This window comes from Cyprinus carpio, chromosome B19, assembly GCF_018340385.1.
Source record: "Cyprinus carpio isolate SPL01 chromosome B19, ASM1834038v1, whole genome shotgun sequence".
Lineage (NCBI taxonomy): Eukaryota > Metazoa > Chordata > Actinopteri > Cypriniformes > Cyprinidae > Cyprinus > Cyprinus carpio.
The window spans coordinates 13,947,775-13,968,990 of NC_056615.1; the positions used below are offsets into that span (position 1 = coordinate 13,947,775).

At 37.1% G+C, this 21,216-nt stretch overlaps 1 protein-coding gene across 1 annotated transcript in view; it reads left to right on the plus strand.

The window, feature by feature from the left end:
• sfpq (splicing factor proline/glutamine-rich) overlaps positions 1-14,987 on the plus strand; it is a 29,066-nt gene extending 14,079 nt beyond the window's left edge. The window contains exons 10-12 of the mRNA XM_042745462.1: positions 13,144-13,196; positions 13,303-13,380; positions 14,501-14,987. Coding sequence (XP_042601396.1) covers positions 13,144-13,170 — 27 coding nt within the window. The 3' untranslated portion in view covers positions 13,171-13,196; positions 13,303-13,380; positions 14,501-14,987. The remainder of the gene's footprint in view (positions 1-13,143; positions 13,197-13,302; positions 13,381-14,500) is intronic.
• Positions 14,988-21,216: the final 6,229 nt, after the last annotated feature.

Genomic DNA, 21,216 nt, shown 5'->3' on the forward strand with positions numbered 1-21,216 from the left:
TTAAGCTTGACTTCTATTGTTTGTATTTTTACAATTATCCAGTACTTGGATTAATAATGCATTTATACCTAGTCATTTATTGTTGTTATTATTATTATTAACTAAATTAATTTTTATTTCATCTTGCATGATGTGAAACCTACATTTTGCGTTGTACACTCCACTTCTGTTTAAAAAAATCTTATTACTCCTGCATTAGATAATTTACAAGTAACTATTTTGGTATCGCCTTGAGGACTACTAATTAGATTTTCTTCTACATCGTTTTCTTACTAAATTTTAAGCTTTTTGAAAACTTGGTAGCATGATTAAATCCAAATTGTCTTCATTTGAAAGCCATGTGTAATATGAGTTGACTTTAATTCTTAGCATACAATGTGTGTGTGTGTATATTTTTTTTTTTTTCTTATTTAAATCACATGGCTTATTTAAGGTAATTTCAACATCAAGAATGGAGCTGGAAAAAGGTAATTTCACATGCAGATTTTCTCAGATACATTGTGAAAGAAATGTTGTTGTTTGTGTTGGTTTTCTATACATTTTTTTTTCCTTAACAGGTTTGGTCGTGACTTCCGAAGTATCATCAAGTTTGGAACTGTTTTTGGATTTTAGCCATTTATCCACTATTCTTTTCAGCTTTATATGGCATATACCAGCTGTTAAATGCATAATGGTCTCAAAATAGCAAAAATGGCTTTTTCAGAATACAAGGCTCTAGTCTGATTGACAGGCTTTCAATTACCTGGAGTCAGGGTGTTTAGGTTTTGAACAGTCTACCTGGAAATATTTACAAGTTCTCAAGCTTCTTCAGTGAGAACTACAAAGGAAGAATACGTCGCTGGATTTGCAATCATTTTAAATATTCAAGAGCTTTAAGACACTTGGTAGCAAGTAGACAATTCATCCTCGACCCTGCCAGTATTACCCCTTTTCCACCTGCATGAACCAGGTGCTAGTTCAGAGCCAGTGCTATTGCCGGTTCGGAGTTATTGACTGACGAGCCTTCTAAGAACCAGTTTGCCTTTTCATCGGCTAGAGAGCCACCACAGAGCAAGCTTTAAATACGTCATCTGAATACGTCTTATTTCCCCTAGCAACGCTAGAGCGGCAGAGACAAACAACAGTGGGTTTGTTCTGGATGCAACGGCGCAAGGCGGACTGATCGGCGTTCAACACAGAGGTGCCGCAGGAGTGATCCAAAAAGAGTAAAGAGCAGTCGCCCCAGCACTGATGCATCCCGAACAAGCTTAAACACACAATCAACAATGGCGGACATTGTGTTGCTATTGATGTTAATGGATTTGCGAACCTACATCGGCATTCAAACATGGTAAATCTAAGATGTTCATGTTTAGCTGTTATTTCAAATATGGAGGTCAAAAGTTTGTTAGTCTTTTTGGTCACGGTAACCCCCAGCCCCTGAAACAAGTGGTTCTTCTAGCCCAGCAATGTTTAAGTGCTACTTACAAACTACATTTCCTAGGTTTGGAACTGGTGCTTTTGGTGTTGAAAGACATAGAACCGACTTGAAACTAGGCTCTGGCTCCAAACCAGCATTAAAACTGCCTTGAGGTAACCGTTACACAGAGTTCTTAGTTATATCTCTTCTTAAACACCAAGTGTTAAAATATACCATGGTCGGTCACTTCATGTCAGCTTAATGTCATGTCGCCTCATGTGGTTTGGGTTGTCTGTTTTTGAGCAGAATGAATAATGTGAGACTAATTAGCTACAAAATATGACCTCTTCTGGTGTGCCACTATTCAATTATTTACCAAAACTTTGTTGGCCTGTTTGTCTGATTTGAAACAAAATTTGTTTCACTTCATCACTAGTGCTGCACCATTGCTAATTATTATTGTTGCTGCTTGCATCTGTGTGTCACAAAATTAGAGCTAGTATTAAATTTGCCATCTCTTTATATTTTACAGTAGATTTTCGAAATGTCTTTCAAGAACCTTGTTTTTAGAAAGCTAAGTACTTATACCAGTTCTATGTCAAGATTCATAGACCAAGAGTAATTTTTTTTCTTACCTGCTATTTTCTTATTTTCTCATTTAAGAATAAAGTTTAGGAATATTTTGCATTCCCAAAAAATTCCCCAAGATATACATTTGTTTCTTTAGATCATTCAAATGAAGAAACGTGGAAATTGGAGATGAAATTGAAAAGAATGAAAAGTCATAATATCCCTTTAAATAACCCTTTATAATAAGGATAAACTCAACTTGTCTTAAATCTCCAAAGGTACGATGTTTGACAGCACGCACACTCGGATACAGGATGCTTTCCAGGGCTCATCAATAAGAACTAGACGTCTGCACGGGCTTTAAACTAAAGCCCGATCCTTGCCCGTAACCAGCGATTCTTTGACGCAGCCTGACCCAACCCAAACTGTTACATTTACAGCCAAAACCCGAAATAGGGCTCTCACAACATATTACGTTTTGCAAAATGCTGTATTTCAGGATTACATACAACCATCAGTAAATACATGTAAAACAACAGTTTCATCAAGGCACGGTGGCCCCCTCACCACAGGAGCAAAAGAGGAAAAAACATGTACTTACCAATTATGAAACATTGCTAGGTTAGCACAGGTGCAACAGTCACAAATTCCTCTTGAATCTCCTCTTGAACTTCTTCAACAAAAAGAGTTTCTCTCTCACTGCTGCTACTACTTGCAGGGATGCTGAGTATACTACGGGCCAGTCTTGACAGTAACAGGAAAACTCTGCTGTTGTTTTTCCACCAACCCAAGAGATCCCACTCCTCTTCCATGTCATGGTTGCGGCTGATGTATTGGTGAACTTCATCAACAGTGTCATTCAGGGGCGCAAGTTGACCCACTCCTCAAACTGCCACTACAGTCTTGCTTCTTTTAGTTGCCAGTTCAACAGCTGGCTCACCACCACTGGTAAAGCTAACTATCCGGTGCCTGGCATCTTGGTGGATATCCTTTCTTTCAGGTTGAGACCGCATGCAAAGTTGACAGAATTTTGGCCACAGAAATATGGCAAGTTTATGCAGCATCTCAATTTTGATTTTGATTTCAAGATATAATAATTATCACAAATAATTGCCTTGTGTGGACTGTCTTAAGCCACAGGCCTGCAGTGGCACTTAAGCCACTCATGCCACAAAAGAATCAGGCTAAGTGTGGGTTACTGGTAACCCTCTAGTTTCCTCTGAGCCTGGTAGAATGAGTGAAAAATTCCAGCAGGAACTCTTTAAGACATCTGGAGATACTTAGTTGATTCTCCTGCTTTCTCTGCCGTTGTCAATTTTTTCACAAAGCTCAACGTATACCTCTTTAATTGAATCCAAGGTAAGGAACACAGTGTTGAACCTGGTGTCCGACATTTGTCTGACAGTTTTTGTTAACTGGTTTATTATACCTGTTTGCTTGACACATCTCACGAGTGCTTTTGCTGCCAACAAAGTCTGTGTGATCTCTGAAACTTCTTGCGGTAATCGTCAGTCCACATGTCAGTGGTCATCCCAACATTGTCACACATAATATACAATATTTCTTTGACCACAGCATTATGTTTGGATAGGTATAAATAGGTAGGTAGCCCCCACATTTATTAGGTCTCGCACTAGGTCGATAAAACCTTTTTCCGCAACAGTATGAAATGGCCTAGTATTGCGACAACAAAACTTCACACACATTTCTGTGAGATTGGATTTTACAGAAACAGGCACTGACTTAGCTGGTGGAGGTAAATAGCTACTAGCGAACAGGCCTGCTGTTGAACAAGTGCATCCACGGTCAATGAGTCACTGTAAAGATGTACCTGTCTTCTTACTGTCGTAAGCCAAGACAGTTTTGCAAGCCCTACACTGCATGTAGCCGCTGTGCTCTTTATTGCTTGTAAGGACAAGATCGTAATTCCCCATAGTGCAGCTTTTCCTGCATCATTTGGCACCTTAATATGTTTCCCCTCAGTAAGTTTTTGCTTTATCGCACTCATCTTGTCTGCCGGGTTTTGAGAAAAAGCATGCCAGATCAGGAGCACTTGTGCAAAAGTTATATATGTAAAAAAAATAAAAAGTGTGTGTGTGTATATATATATATATATATATATATATATATATAAAAAATTATAAAATTTTCATTTGATACATTATAAAATATATATATATATATAAGTATAAGTATAAGTATAAGTATATATATATATATACATATATATACATATATATATATATATATATATATACATATATACATATATATATACATATATATATATACATATACATATATATACATATACATATACATATACATATATATATACATATACATATATATATACATATACATATATATGTATATATATATATGTATATATATATGTATATATGTATATATATATGTATATATGTATGTATGTGTATGTGTGTGTGTCGTTATTTTATTTTTACGAACCCGGCCTTAGCCTGAGGCTATCAGTTATGGCTGCATTTAATCTCGCAATTATAAAACAGAAGAAATTGTTCTGTGTTCTGTCATTAATCACTAGGGATGTAACGATTCACTCAACTCACGATTTGATTCGATTCATTTTGATTTCACGATTGGATTCAATTCACAATTTTTATTTTTAAACAAAATGATATTTAAGACAAATTATGAATTAAGTGTGCTTTTATTATTGCTTGGACAAAATGCTGTACATTTCTTTGTGAAATTATAATATAACTATTATATACTAATATAGCACTTGCATATTATTGATCTTTTGTTGGTTTTGATTGCTTCTATTGTCCTCATTTGTACGTAGCTTTGGATAAAAGTGTCTGCTAAATGATAAAATTTAAATAGAATGTAAATTTAAATAACAAAACTAAATTGACATTTTAAAATAAGCCCCAAATCAAATAAATAACACAAATAAAATAAATCTCTTCATATAAACAAAATAAGGCTTTGTCTGTGCTCGTTTCATTTAAATTAGAGGCAACCACTGCATTTTAATCATGATCCAAACAAAGATGCTGCGTACATGCAACATGAGCAGTTTTTTATTTAGATTGTATAATTTAAAAAGTTGGAAGCAAAAAGAGGATGGTTTGACTTCAGTTTTGTGAAACTGTACATAAAAATATCTGCACAAAACAGACCGAATTAGATGCAGATTCACTGTCTGCCAGCAGGTGGCGCTTAAAGCTTTCCCTTGGTTTCTGCTGTAAACGAAGTAGAGCTGCACTTGAAATTTAATTAAGTTTAATATGCATTATACAGAGACAAGATGAAAATAAAAAATATCATCTAAACTTTTCTAAAGACAGTAAGTTCCCCTCAGACAAGCATTCATATAAACTCCTACACCTAAATGAATCGCGATTTGTTTAGCATCTCAACCGATTTGAATTATCACAATTTGAATTGATTTTCACCCGGCTCACAGTTAATCACTTACCCCCATGTCATTCCAAACCCGTAAAAGATTTGTTCGTCTTCTGAACACGATTTAAGATATTTTTTTTTATGAAAACCGGGAGGCTTGTGATTGTCCCATTGACTGCCAAGTAAATTACAAAGTCAAGGTCCAGAAATGTCTGAAAGACATTGTCAGAATAGTCCATCTGCCATCAGTGGTTCAACCATAATTTTGAAGCAACAAGAATACTTTTTGTATGCGAAGAAAACAAAAATAATGACTCCCATTCATCAATTCGTCTCCTCGGTGTCTCCACGTCACCATAGCACCCTTTCGGAGAACATGGATATGTTTTATACATGTATTTATGCTTTGATTTGAACGAAAACAGCGCCTCCGTGCAGCACAGCTGACACAAAAGAGCATACGCAGTTTGCTTTCAGCGGATGTTCTCCAAAATGGCGCTATGGTGCTCCTGTCTTAACAACTTTTCAAATTACTTTGACCTTCTTGATGAAAGTCTTGAATGAATGTATGGGAAAAGTGTTCTCATTCCCACCTGAAGCCCTTGTAGCTAGTTGCCTGGATATTAGCAGGAAGGAAGAGAAATATAAAAAAAATTATCAGAATTCTCAATTTTCAAGAACACCACACCACCTCCAGGCTTGGTAAGTGCACAACGCATGATTACTTTACAGTCTGCCAAGTCCTCCAAGAAAACCATTTTAATTGTGCCTGTTTGATAGTGTTGAGGGAATGGGAGTTTGTCGTTTTGTTTGTTTTTTCTATTTATCTCTACAGTTTACTACCATAGTTATAAACATTTCAATCCAGATCCACACTTGGAGAAGAGGAATCATGGAATTTAAAAAAGAAAAATCATTGATCAAATTCAGACCACATTTAAAGGCATTGGTCACTCAATGAAAATTGGTTGCCCTCATGTCATTCCAAACCTGCATAATATTTCATCTACACAAATATAAAGTGGACTGCTTTTTTTTTTTAAAGCACCGTCAAAAAGCTCCATATGAGTCTGTTGAAATGAACCGTATATTCCAAGCCTTTGTGTTGAGGTATGGTCACATTAGTAAAATTTAAGTTTAAATCAAGTGGTCCATTGTCTATTGTGGCTACAGCCATGGCCAAAAGTTTTGAGAATGATACAAATATTAAGTTTCACAAAGTCTGTTGCTTCAGTGTTTTTAGAACTTTTTGTCAGATGTTACTATGGTATACTTAAGTATAATTACAAGAATTTCATAAGAGTTAAAGGCTCTTATTGACAATTATTTGACTCATTATTTGCAGTGTTGACCCTTCTTTTTCAAGACCTCTACTGTTCACCTTGACATGCTGTCAATCAACATCTGGGCCACATCCTAACTGATGGCAGCCCATCCTTAAATAATCAGTGCTTGGAGATTTTCAGAATTTGTGGGGTTTTGTTTGTCCACCCGCTTCTTGAGGATTTACAACAAGTTCTCAATGGGATTAAGGTCTGGGGCGTTGCCTGGTCATGGACCCAGAATTTTGATGTTTTTTTCCACAAGCCACTTAGTTATCACTTTTGTTTAATAGCAAGGTGCTCCATCATGCTGTTCATCACAATGGCATTGTTCATCACCAAACTGTTCTTGGATGGTTAAGAGAAGTTGCTCTCCGAAGATGTTTTTATACCATTCTTTGTTCATGGCTCATTGTGAGTGAACCCATTCCCTTGGCTGAGAATCAACCCTACACATGAATGGTCTCGGGATGCTTTACTGTCGGCATGACACGGGAGTGATGGAACGCTCACCTTTTCTACTCCAGACGAGCTTTATTCCGGATCCCCCAAACAATCGGAAAGGGGATTCATCAGAGAAAATGACTTTACCCCAGTCCTTAGCAGTCCAATCCCTGTACCTTTTGCAGAATAGCAGTCTGTCCCTGACGTTTTTCCTGGAGAGAAGGGGTTCTTTGTTGCCCTTCTTGACACCAGGCCATCCTCCAAGTTCTTGATGATCCAGTAAATGGTTGAATTAGGTGCATTCTTACTAGCAGCAGTATCCTTGCCTGTAAATCCCTTTTTGTAAGCAATGATGACTGCACGTGTTTCCTTGCAGGTAACCATAGTTAACAGAGGAAGAACAATGATTTCAAGCACCACCCTCCTTTTAAAGCTTCCATTGTGTTATTCTAACTCAGTCAACATGACAGAGTGATCTCTCCAGCCTTGTCCTCGTCAACACTCTCACCTGTGTTAACAAGAGAATCACTGCCATGTTGTCAGCTAGTCCATTTGTGGCAGGGCTGAAATGCAGTGGAAATGTTTTTGGGATAAACTTTCAACAGCCTTCAGTCTGCTACTAGTTGAGTGCTGCAGTTTTATTCCTTGCTTGTAGGGGGCAGCCTAAACTTCGGTTGATCACGGATAAATGTAGTAGCTTAATAGAAGAAGAGAGTATGGATACCTTTTGGTAGTGTGCCAATGTGCCTAGTAGCAGCGCTTTGAGCATTTGGGGAAGGCCTTTAAGAAACATTTTTCATTCTCAACTGTGAGTATGGTTACTTTATTGCATTAATTTATTTATGAAAGTTATTTTGATGAGCGATTTTTTTTTTTTTTTTTTTTTTTTTGGTGGTAAGGTAGGATAATAATTGAGTTTTTTTTTTTTCTTTTTGTAGAGGGATTTTTTTCTCTGTTATGCTTGATACATATGGAAGCGTTGTGGATTGAATTGTTATCTTTGGCAAGTAGGCCTACTAAAGTCTACCTGTTTGGTTCCCTACCATGGAGTTGCTTTAAGGACTGCTTTGACGCTCTATAATACGGATTATAATTGTGATTCAAGGACAACGTTTAGGCCTACTTCAGTCGTCGTCTCCATTGGACTGCTTCAGTGTCTAACATAATCACAGATAAGACCGTTTTCTTTGACTTTTACACACACAGTGCTTTCACACACAAGGACTTGATTCATAGTTTGATCAAGAAGGGTACATTTTTGAACTCAGATGAATAAGTGGTGTTTGATATTATCACTGTTGTGTTTGGTGTAAAATATGTATTTTCTCTACTATCATTTTAGTTGAAAGGAATACAAGTTAAAAAAAAGTGTTGTGTCTGCCTTATTTTAAGTAGAATTAATCAACGTTTATGTTGGAAACCCACCAAATCAGATATATAACTATCATTGGTTTAAATATTTATCTGAGTGCTTATAAAGTTAATTTTCATGGCAAAGAGGGACTTTGCAATTCATCTGATCACGCTTCATAACATTCCTGGAATATATGCAAATCGCCATAAAAAAAAAAAAAAAAAAAAATGAAGTAGCAGACTTTGTGAAAATTAATCCACAGCACCGCTTACAAAAACCAAGCAGTATTCTGTTGGTTAGTGCAGTGAATGTGTGTGAAGAATTTTTTTTTTTTTTTTTTTTTTTCACTCGATTCTTCAGAAATCATTGTAATATGTAGATTTGGTGCTCCGTAATCAATCTTTAAATAAACATTTTCCAAAATAAAACCACTTTTTGAAAACTGCCTAATGAAGATTGTGATACTTTTTTCTTCAGGCTTCTTTGATAAATCAAAAGTTCAAAATAACCTTTATTTGAAATGGAAAACTTTTGTGACATTCTTTTTGTAACTTATCTACATCACATGGTTTGGAGCAACACAAGGGTTAGTAAATGACATGCATTTTATTTTTTGGTAAACATTTGATTCATTGCCTGCTTAGAGCCATTGGAATAATTTTTATACAGCGTAAATTTCACAACACTTTAAGTTGAATAAATTAAAGGTGCAGTAGGAGATCTTGGAAAATGCTAACTTTATCCTGATAGCACTGAAAGTGAGCATCCCACCCTCCCTGCAATCGACGTCCCAAGTCACGTCCCCTGAAGGCATATACGCACACAAATCAGACGACCAGAGACAACATTACTACAATACATCATATGTTAATCACCGGTGAAAATTTCATTTTACAGTTAGTAAAAGTACTACAATACCAGGAAGGAAGATCAGGTCGTTTACCTGTCTCTCTCGCTCTGCATAGCGTACGTGATTGCGCTGATGACGTATCCTGTCTGCGCAAACAGGGTACGCAGAGGTATGCAAATAAATGTGTTGACAGGCAGATAGGAAAGTCAAAACAATCAAATGAGCATTTTGATTAGAGGAATATTTCTTGGTCCTACACCTTCCACAGAATATATCCACCTTTTTCCTCAATGCGGAAGTATGCCTATGGGTGAGACTTCCGTTTCATTAGCCGCTATAGGCAAATAACGAGGAGAATAACGACGTGCAGTAAACGGTAAAACTGTTTGCAGTACAAACCAGTGTGTTTGTAATTAAGGTAACCGTTTAAAAGAATATGATGGGCCACATCAATTGTCAATATCCAGCACTAAAATGAACTGTTTTGTACATTTAAAAATAGCTGGATGCAAATGAGACCGGAAGCTAGACCCATAGATTTTACATATGGCGGTGCCCATTTTTACATCAGGAAAAAGGTGGATAAATGCAGATAAATACATTTACATTTAGATCACTTAACTTAATGATCGCTATTGGGATGTGAAGAGATTTTTAACCAGTATAACAAAAAATGTTTCTAAAGACAGTCACCTATTACACCTTTAATAAAGTTAAGTTAATAAATTAACAATTTCTTGCTTTAATTAGAACGTCTTAATTCTTTTCTGAAATTTCAATAGTCTAGTTGGAATTTATACAGATTATATCACATAACAGTTGCCAACAGTCACCCTGCATGTAGTTAGCACTGTATACACTGGGACCATACATTTCCATATGCTATTGATCGTGTGACCATATGGTTTTTCCTCTTGGCAGAATACAGTGGAAACTTGCCTTTTCAGGCTCCTGAGATTTAGCAAGTGTGACAAGAGCTTGTCTCTGTCTGTACTGTGTATTGAGTGAATGGTGGTACAGTAGCTGAGCATTAGGGGCCAGTGTCCAGCTTACCCACAGACTCCAGCAGTTGGTAACATTGAGGATTAGTTCTACAGATCAGTGGACAGTTGAGCCTGGACTTATTTGCATCAAGAGGTATGCTTGCATATCACCGGAAAAGGTAAGTGATCTTGTCTTTTGTTCCATGCAAATAAAGTACTACTTTCATCAGCCGTGTTGAAATACTACCAGGGTTCTGGCATTACACTCCTGAAAATGGATTCACGGTGCAGAAATAGTTTTTGTAAGCAGTATTTCAAATGTGTTTGGTACTTTGGCTCCCTCTGTGTATTTTAGCTGCTCTGTAATGTGTTCCACACAGTAGCTGTCTTCGAGGACAGCAGCAGCAGCATCATTACTTCAGCGGGCATCATGTATTTAAGCACTGTACAATAATGAAGTTCAAGGACCTCATCAGTGGGGTTGGTGGCATTCTATTGACTTCAGGTACTGCTTGGGCAGGAAAAATGTGGTATGTTTATGGTGAAGGCTAGGGTTCTAAGAACTTGAATCTGAATAAAAATATTCAGAAAATGTGCTTATTTTTAGTCCACTTTAAATTCAAGTTAAATGGCACTTGAATTTCAACTTTTTTTTTTTTTTTGTCTTCAAAATATCCTTTTTGCCTGATTTAAGCTGAAGCAGCTAAATTTTTGACAGTTGCTGTTCAGTTGCTTATGCATACAAAAACTACAAAAAGTTTGGGGTTGTGAAGATTTCTTTTTGTTGTTTTTAAAACATCGTGTGCTCAAAGAAAACGATACAGTGAAAATGGTAATACTGTGAAATTAGTACAATTTAAATTTTTTCTTTTTTACTATACTTTAAAATTTATTTCACTGCTGAATTCTCAGCAGTCATTTCTCCAGTCTTCAATGTCACGTGATCCTTCGGAAATCATTCTAATATGTTGATTTGATGCTCAAGAAATATTTCTTTGTTAATGTCAACAGTTGTTTTTTTTTTTTGTTTTTTTTTTTTTTTTTGGGTTTTTTTTTTTTTTTTTTTCTTTTTTTTTTTTTTTTGTGGAAACAGTGACACATTCTTGGTTGCATGTTATTTTAAGGTATTCTTGTTTCTCTGTAATTATACAAATGTGTACAAAGTAATATTAATTAACATACTATAGGGTTAGGTTTAGGTTTGTTGCTGGTAATTATGCATAATTTACTGTAGTGTAGTAAGTACATGCAACCAGGTCACCTTTAAATAGTGTCATCTTTTTTTATTTTTTTATTTTCAGGATTCTTTGAAAATAAGTTCAAAAGAACAGAATTTATTTTAAATTGAATTTTTTCATAACAATCTAAAAAGTTATCTTTTTAGTATATTTATTTACCAGTTACCCCAGTGGTGCTCTGATTTTGAGTAGGGCTGCACAATAAATCACATGCAATTTGTCTGCGATTTATGAGCTAATATTGTGTAGCTTGTCAGTAAACTACGGATCTGTGTAGTAAACGCTGCTCCATCTGAAATCACGTCATGGAGCTTTACTACTAATCACAGAACCGACTTTACTGACAAGATGCACATGACAATCGCATGCGATTTATTGTGCAGCACTAAATTTGAGTGATGTTCATATTACACAATTTCCATTAATTCCATTCAAAAAGTGCTTTTTTCAAATGGCAAGCCTATTAGACCCTCAAAACTCTTGAGTGCTAAGACCTTGTCTATCAACTGTTGTAGTCTTTAACAAACTCCTATATTGGATAGCCTTTACCTTTGTTGTCGTGATGTTGAAAAATGTATTTAAGGCAGTGTAAAAGTTCTTCTTTCTCTCTCGTTTTCTCTCTTCTCAATCCTGGCAGTCTAACTAGTCTGTTTGCTTTATAACTACATGTATATCACAGTAATGCTGCCTCCACTCTTTACAAACCTCCCTATGTGGACTGGGTGGGAAATACTCGGGGTAATGAAACAGTGCTTTAAAGTACATTTATTTGGTGTTTTCTTCCCCAAATCTGCTATGATTCTTTTATACTTTACACAAGTGTTGCACTCATGCCATTGACTCGTTCTCCAGCATTGTATCACAGCCATGTTTCTGAACAGCCTGTATTAATGGTGCCCTAAATTCACTGAGTGTGTGCATATTCCTGCTCCTGTGGATGATCGGAACGCTTCTGTACAACATATTTATAGTGCTGGATCAGCATTCTGTCTGGATGTGCGTGTACATGTCTGTTTATCTGCACTGTGATCCATTCACCTTGGCCCCAATCAGTCATTTTGATAACCTTAGTATGGGCCATGAGTTTTTAGCTCTATGGAGTGTGATGCCAGAACTAATCTTGTGACCTAGTGGCTGCCTCAGAGAGGCAGATCTTTAACACAACTTCTGTTAGAAATTCAGGATTGTGTTTGAGGTGTTGTCTGTATGGAGTTCAAGTGTCATTGACCTTGTCAGTTAGTGAGCTGTACAGCAACTGTAACAAAGTGTTCCTGCATGAGATGAAGTAATATTTGTTCTTCAGCTGTATATTCAAAAACAAAGTGACTTAGTTTTAACTTCAATATACCAAACCATTTATTTCACCATTATGTGCTTGAGAATTTTTCATGATAGGGGTTTTCTGTTTTTTGAAAGAACTTTATTTTCAAAAAGGACTACTGAAACTTTTACCCAATGTTTTCCATTCTTATATGTAGTATTAAGTATTGTTAATGAAAATAGCTTGCTGTAAGTCAGTCATATAAAGCAGTTAAGGTAGGACTCTGTATAATGGTTTACTTCTGTATCCTCACTTCCTTTCTCTTACTGCAGGGGCCTCGGGTGATTGAAGGAGGTTAAGCAGCATCATATACTTTGAAATATGGGTAAGCATTCACCAAACACTTCACAATGACAAGCAAATGATGATACTGCATGTGTTTGTGTGATTGAGTAAAAAAATTTTTTTTTTTTTTTTTTTTTTTTTTTTAGGTCAACCAAGGAACCTGTTCTCAGCAACTGAGCACTATGAGCACTAAATTTTCCTGTACTGTGGATAATAATGTGCAGGTCTGTGTCATTCTTCTATGATAAATTATGACACTGAATTATTTCAATGTGAGAAAAGTTTCTAAAGCCCTATTCACGCGGGATTAGTATTATCTGGGGACCTTGTGTGATTTTGAAAATACCCCCCGCCTCCACATGTGAATTTCGTGTGGTGCATTCACACGGGATAAGCAAAGCCTGTGATTTTACTTGAATTTAATGACTTATCTGCCAGATATGATGTTAAAGCTTTGAGAGTCCCGTTCTATGGTCCAGTTAGATGGATAAAAAAAAGAAACTAATATAGTTTTGTGCCCTGTGTCATTTACATTTCACCAGGTTAAAATATAGCTCAAGCTTTATGCTTGATTTATTTGTAACACATTAACCTCAAAACCTTTTTCAGCTTTGCTTTCTGCAAATTGTGTAGCGATATGACATCTCCCAAAATACTATCAAACAATCCAACGCAGCTCCATTTTTCACGAAAGATGGATAAAAAGGCACACGGGGGGGAAAAAAACGCTATACGACCCACCAAATACTGACCAAATCACAGAGATCCCGATTTGCTCGGGGCTAATATTATCACAGGATCTCAGTGTTCGGTGAAAAATGGTAGGTCATTTGCGGGGGAATATATATATCTATCTCAGGGCTTCAGACTCATTCATCCCACTGGCCGCACCGGCAGTTAGCGCTCACACTGACTGATCTATATATAACTTAACCATGCTCTGGCCCAACTCTTCCAACCGAGCCAGGGACGGAGTGATCACACTAGTCAAACAAACTAGACTTTGGGGGTCAAACACGCTCGGGCACGGTTAGGATTGCCTAGTGTGAGTACACCCTTATTCTCCCACATCCAGCACACACACAAGTCTCTATCCACCTGCACTCGTCCATTAAGTGTTGTCCCGAGCCGCACTCTGCTGCGTTGGGTCCCGCAGTAGTGCAGGTCTCTAAGGTGCCTGTTACAAGGTTATGATCAAGGCTCTGAACTCATAACTTTTTTTTTTTTCTATAACAAACTATAAAATATTTTCTATAAAAACGTTAATGCCCTGGCACTGGTAAAAGCTTTGGTTTTATTTTTAATTTGATTTTTTTTTTATGTCTCTCTGTTTGTCCTATATAGTCCTGTTGGAGTGTGACGTGACGTGGCAGCTTGGGAAATCTTGAATGCGGCACTGGATGCATCATGATTATATCCAATTTTTAAATAAACTACATAAAGATCCCTATGTCTGGTTTTGGGAAAAAAAATTGAGATGAAACCATTGCATTTTACCTTGAACTGCAGAACCTTGATCATGTAGCTGACTTTGTTTTAGAGTTGCTAAATAATAATTTAATAGTTTGGATTAGCACAGTATTTTAATGTCTATTCATTAAACTTACTGGCAAAATTTAGAGAGGCAAAAGACACTGGCTGTTTAAGAGTTTGTCCTGTAGGTCTACAAATGCAGACAGACCTCTGTAACCCAGTAGCACCCAGGCTGCTGTCCAGTATCAATTAAGGTCAAGGTGCTATGTTTCTCTTGTTTTATCACTGTTGTGTCCTATTGGCTGACAGCTACTTCTGGAAATCGTTCAAAAAGGAAAATAAACCTGCAGTCTGAGAAGTGTGGTGCAGTAAATGTGGGTTTTTCTTGGCCAGTGTTTTTAACAAATGCACTTTTCACAGGGATTGTTGTTATTGACAATGAAATATTACATTTGTGTCATTTCAGACTGGTAAATTTGACAGTTTACTAACATGTCTGCTTGCAGAAAAAGTTGGAAGTTCCATGTGATTTACAATCAGAAATTGCTAGTAAATTTTACAATTAGAAATGATCAGCAAGTAGCACATTGAATTGAGAAAGTAGCACATTGAATTAATAAATGTGGATTTTTTTTTATAGAGGATTCTAGTTTATTTTAAATTGTTCTTTAGAAATTACATATTTCACACAACACTTCATGGATCTATTGAGTTGATGGTGATTTAATGATGACCCTGGCATCAGATAAACCATGTTCTGAGATATCTTTCAAAAGTCTTTGTGTGCTGTAAGCTGACAACAGAATCAGGGAAAGGGAGACCGGGAGGGAGAATTTGGTGGTGTGCAACCAATGGCTTGCCTGATGTATTTTTAATGCACATGAATGATTGATCACTGTATATGGACACATGCTCTCCTGAGGGGCGGCTGCAGTCTGTCTGGTGCTGTCAGTGCAGATATGAGTGTGACCAGGGGACCTTCTGGACTGAGCATGAACACTGTGGCGTTAAAGCATCAGTGGGCATTGCAGAGAAATCGTGCACTGGTCCGGACGTACCTGCTCTCCAGTTCTGTGCTTCCACTTCCTGGCTCGCGGAGCAGAGATGATTTCAGACTGCCATCATTGTCCAGATCAACACATGGTCGGACCACCACAGTGCCTCTCAAGTAAGCTGATACCTGGTGCCTTGAAACCCGGGGTTTAGCATCAGTGATAGCTAGAGAACTGGCTATTGTATGTGATGCTAAAATTACATTGTTTAAAAAAAATAAAAAATTTATTTTTTTCTTTGTAATATTTATAGTATGCATTTATAATATTTAAATGTTTTGATAAAATATACTTTCAAATAACTTTACATCTTATTTGAATTATTTTAAATCATTTTAATCGTTTTTAAAATTGAAAATAAGTGAAATACTTATAGCAATGCAATCCCTACAATGTTTTAAATTGGTTGGGATTTGCATTAAACTTTGAACCTGTACAAATGTGAGTTGCAGCTCCATGCACAATGCTTTAGAAACCTGAGAAACATTCCTCTTACATGGCAACAAACCCAAACAGCTCATGGGGCAAAAAACAACAGCTATATTACACAGATTATCCAATGAGAGCAGTCAATGTTTCCAGTGTTTCTTATCCCTACCGGAACTGATCGCGGTCATACTAGTCAAGACGCGCCGCGGCACGTTTCAAGAGCGTCCCAGAAGCGGCTCTGCTCACCACTTCGCTAAAGATAGTCGCCTAGTCTATTTTTGACGGACGCCGCGTCCAAACCGCACAGCAAAATAAAAGACAAAAAAATCACGTACATTTCAAAATAAACCCTGTGCAGACTCCCAATCGTATTTCACATTACTATATTCTTGCTAGGAGACCAGAGATAGATGACGAGAGGTTCATCCTCAAAGTGAAGAAAAAAAAAATCACACTATTATATGACACCACAGATCCTTTTTACAAGGACAATTTTAAAAATAAAATGGTGTGGAGTTTAATTGCAGGAGTTGTAAGAGTGGACAAAACAGAATTAAACCAGCCAAAACATTAACATTTAGCCAACCATGTTAGAACACAAAAAAGTTAAGAAAAACAATGTTGGACAGGCATATATATATTTTTTAATCATTCCTGAATCTTTAATGCTGCATTGGTTTAGATGATTGATTGAAAAGACAGTTGCAAAGACTTTAATGACCCACTTTGTCTTGTGTATCTGGACCGTTCAGCTCAATTGGTATTTCAAAGTTATCAAAAACTTATTACAGCAAGGATTTAATATGTTAAAGTTTGAGGCCAGTACAATTTTTTTGTTGTTGTTATTGAAAGTCTCCTTTGCTCATTATAGCTATATTTATTTGATCAAAAATACAGTGAAAACAGTAATACTCTAAAATACTATTACAATTTAAAATGATTGTTTTCTATTATTTTAAAAAGTAATTCATTCCTGTGGTGGCAAAGCTGAATTGTCAGCATCACTGCAGTCTTCAGTGTCACATGATCCTTCAGAAATAATTCTAAGCTGATTTGCCGCTCAAGATACATTCATCATTACCAATGTTGAAAACTGCTAATTTCAAATATAAGTCTTTTACAACATTGTCTTTACTGTCAGCTTAATTTGATCAGTTAATTTAATGTGTCCTTGCTGAATTATGTATTATGAATTCCTTTCAAAAATAAATCTTACTGACCCCAAACTTTTGAATGGTAGTATTTTTTGGGAAAAAATTATAATAATATTAACTAAAAATATATATATATATATATATATATATCTTTCATTCCTTCAGCTTTAAATTGAATATATTCTGTTGAAGCTCACGTGTCTGTTTTGGTCTCCTCTGATCTCACAGTGTCAGTGAGCCCTGCTTGTTCACCCCAGGACAGAGAGCGGTTTTCGAGGGGTTTTCAAAAAAACGCTGTCCCCTTCTAAACAAACGTGGCCCATCTTCTCCCTCCTGCGAGACCCTTGAGAACACAAAGACGCCTCAGCAGAGCTATCATCAAGTGTACATGCATTTCTCTCAGCCTCTGAAGCCTGTACCAAAGGTTGGACAGGCCTTTACTTACAGTCAGCGGCGGGCCACAGAGAGCAGAGGAATGCAGGCATTAGTCAGGCAGCCCAAAAACGTAGAGACTTTATCTGTCAGAGGAAAGACTTGCTTTCCCACCCAGCATTTACCTACCTCTTCATCTAGCGCGCCTCGCACACAGCTGCATGTGTTCTTGCCTGCAGAGAGCACCAGACAGGAGGAAGACAGGGACAGTGAGTCTGTTGATGAAGGTTTCATGGATGAGCTAGAAAAAGTCAACACTCTGAGACTTCAACAAGATCCAAAGATCCCCAAACAGATAGAAAAATCACTGACAGGTCAAATGGTGCAATTAACTTCATAGTGTCCTGCCTTTATTGTAGCATTTCATATTTTAATGTGTGTTGTATACTACCACTGATAACTACAGAAATGACAAGTTCTGTATTTACCAATTTGAACACTAGTTTAAATATTTGCTCTGAAGCAATGTATGTTAATCATAATTAATGTTGTTACAATAAATCCAAATGAAGATAAAAGGTGTTGTGTGCTGATATATAAAAGGAATGAAATGTTCCTGACATTACAGAGCATTCTAAACTGTTCATATAATGGTTATAAAACTCTTTTAAATGACTTCATAGAAAAAAGTAGGAAGGAGACCTATTATGTGAAAATCGCTTTTGTAAGGTGTTTGAACACTGTTGTGTGGCCAAGGTGTGTGAAAGCACCAGCCTTAATGGTAAAAATCCACCCACTCATTTTTCTTTAATCCCAATAAATCATGAACAGTCTCTCTGAACACGTGATTCCAGAGTTCTCCCTACTTTGACACCATTGTAGGGATCATCCCAGCCATTTGTGACGCTCTCTGCCCTATTAGCATAGACACAGCCCTAAAGCTAGAAGCAGCAGTCCTCCATTATTGTTGTCTCGCTGTAGCTGCTGGATATAAAATGTCAACACCAAAAAGGCATTACAAGTGTTCTGTTTTGGGATGCAAAAACAAACATAGGAGTCTCCATAGAATCCCTCCATCTGAGTCACTGAGAACACTCTGGATAAATTTTATTTTCAAAGCAAATGTCCCAGAAAAAAGTCAGTAAAGGCCTATATGTTTGTACCAATAATTTCACACCAGACTGTCTCACAAACGAGGGTCAGTATAACGCTGGATTTTCGCAACGGTTCTGAAACATTGGGGGTTCAGTGCCTTGCTCAAGGGCACTTCAGCCATGGGTACTGAGAGTGGAAGTTCATTCACTCCCCACCCACCTACAACTCCTGCCGGCACTGAGACTCGAACCTGTGACTTTGGGTTACAAGCCCGACTCTCTAACCATTAGGCCGGACCCCTTTAACAAGCTATAAGAATGATCTGTATGGAATGTTGTGCTAAAATTTCACATACACACTCTTCAGACATCAGAGACTTATTTTACATCTTGTAAAAAGAGACTTAATAGGTCACCTTTAAGATTTATGTGAAATAGTTCATTTGTCTAAAAGACATTACTTTATGAAAAGGCTTTGTGTTGGGAATAAAGAGTGGTGTTAACAGCCCCACTGAAGAGAGGGGCGGGGTGAGCAGTAGCTTATTATCATTTAAAAAGACATACACTGAAACGGTGGCTGTGAACAGAGTTGTTTGACAGGGTAAAGGGTGTTGTTTTACATGACCATTGAGGAATTCTAACCAAAGTGCTTTGCAGACATTTCATTAAGACCCTATAAAGAATCATACCAGCTTGTGGAAAATGGGCATCTGATGTCCCCTTTAATTATTAATTAATGAGTTGAATACTTTTTATGAAAGTTACATTTATTTTTTCGAGTATTTTTAAAATAATAACAGCGGAATTTATGATGGAAAACTTACCCATGATGCAGTACACAAACAGGGTTTTTGATGTGTCATCTGTAGTACAGTAAAAGATATTTCCATATTCTAGTGGTTAGGCTCAGAAGTATTAAAGCTTTAAGCTTTTTCTTTTTTAATTAAAATGTAAGGGATTAATGGTTGAAAGAAAGTTGTATTTTCAAATAATTAAATCTGCAGTCCGTAACTTTTTTGTGTGTGTTCAAAATGTACTTATTTTTTTATAATAAGCGAGTACACCATGAATCCATTATCCAAACTGTGTTTTTGGCTTGTCCTGAATCACTATGGTACACTCGTGTTTTTAGTGTTTTTATTCGAACTATTTTATACTGGTTCGGGTAGGTACCGCTGCGGAGTAGCCCAGTACCTGCGTGATTCGTCTTAGACATAAACAGAGAGAAGTAGCTCCAGCTAAAATGTTCTTCCGCAAGACGCACGCAGTTCTGTTTATTAGCCGCTAGAGCGCCAAAAGTTACGACTGCAGCTTTAAATGTTGCTAATACGACTAATTGTAGTGCATCCCTAATTTGTGGAAGACAGACACAGCTTATGACAAGAGCAAAAAAGTGGTTGTCAAACTGTTTTTCTCGAATGTGCTCCTTGAGCAAAAACATCCTCTGGACCAATCTCAGCTCAAACAAACTGATTGATTAGAGGCACTCTGACGGCTTTCATTCATGGTGACTGTCTCAGCTTATTTGACCACCTTTACTGTACCTTCAGAAGAAATAGAAACCTGCCTGAACCCTGTGTTCAGTGTAAGCAAGTGTAGCTCTGATCAAATGACACAGGTACGGGCATCTGCCACCAAGCTCAGGACAACTTTTTCAAAATCTGACAAACAACACACCCTGACATTTACATTATGTATTTGGCATATGCTTTTATCCTAAACGACTTAAGGCTGAAATACACTATGACTTTTAAAATCAGAAGAGATTTTAAAACACTGGGCATCATAGACTTACAGACTTTGTAATAGTCAAATAGAAAAAAAACCTAGTCTTTATACACTAAATGACTGAGGATCAAACACTACCAGACTTTAAAATTATTCTGATCACAACAAACGGCTCAAAATATCAAACGTGTTTGATATCCTCCAACTGGATGGATGTATCATCCTTCATCCATCCAGTGTACCATCATCCAAGATTTTCTATGAAATCTTATCAACTCAAATCTTCAGACTGGCTCTGACTTTCAGCAGCATCAACTTCTCTGGACTGTAAATAGGCAGAAAATTATGGCGTAGTGTATTCCAGGCTTTACAGTGCATTCAAGGTACACATTTGTTTCAGGTTAAAATTTTTGCTTTGCTGATAATCAAACCCGTGACTTTGGTGTTGCTAGTGCTGTGCTCTGCTGAGCTACATGAAGGCTGATACATAAGGGGCTCAAAGGGGGTTTGCTGCTTCTGCTACTAGAGCATCCTGTGCTGCCACGTTTCCTGAAGTACTTGGAGGCACCCTGCACCGCAACTGCCCTGGAAGTGGCTTGCAGTCCTGTTGTTATTCCAGCCCCCTAAAAAACAAACTGACAAACACACACTTGTTGGCTGGGGACTCTCCATAGGCGTAGCCGGTTTTATATTGTACAAACTGTATTTTCTATTGCCCTACATCAACCCTACACCTAAACCTACCCTTTACAGAAAAC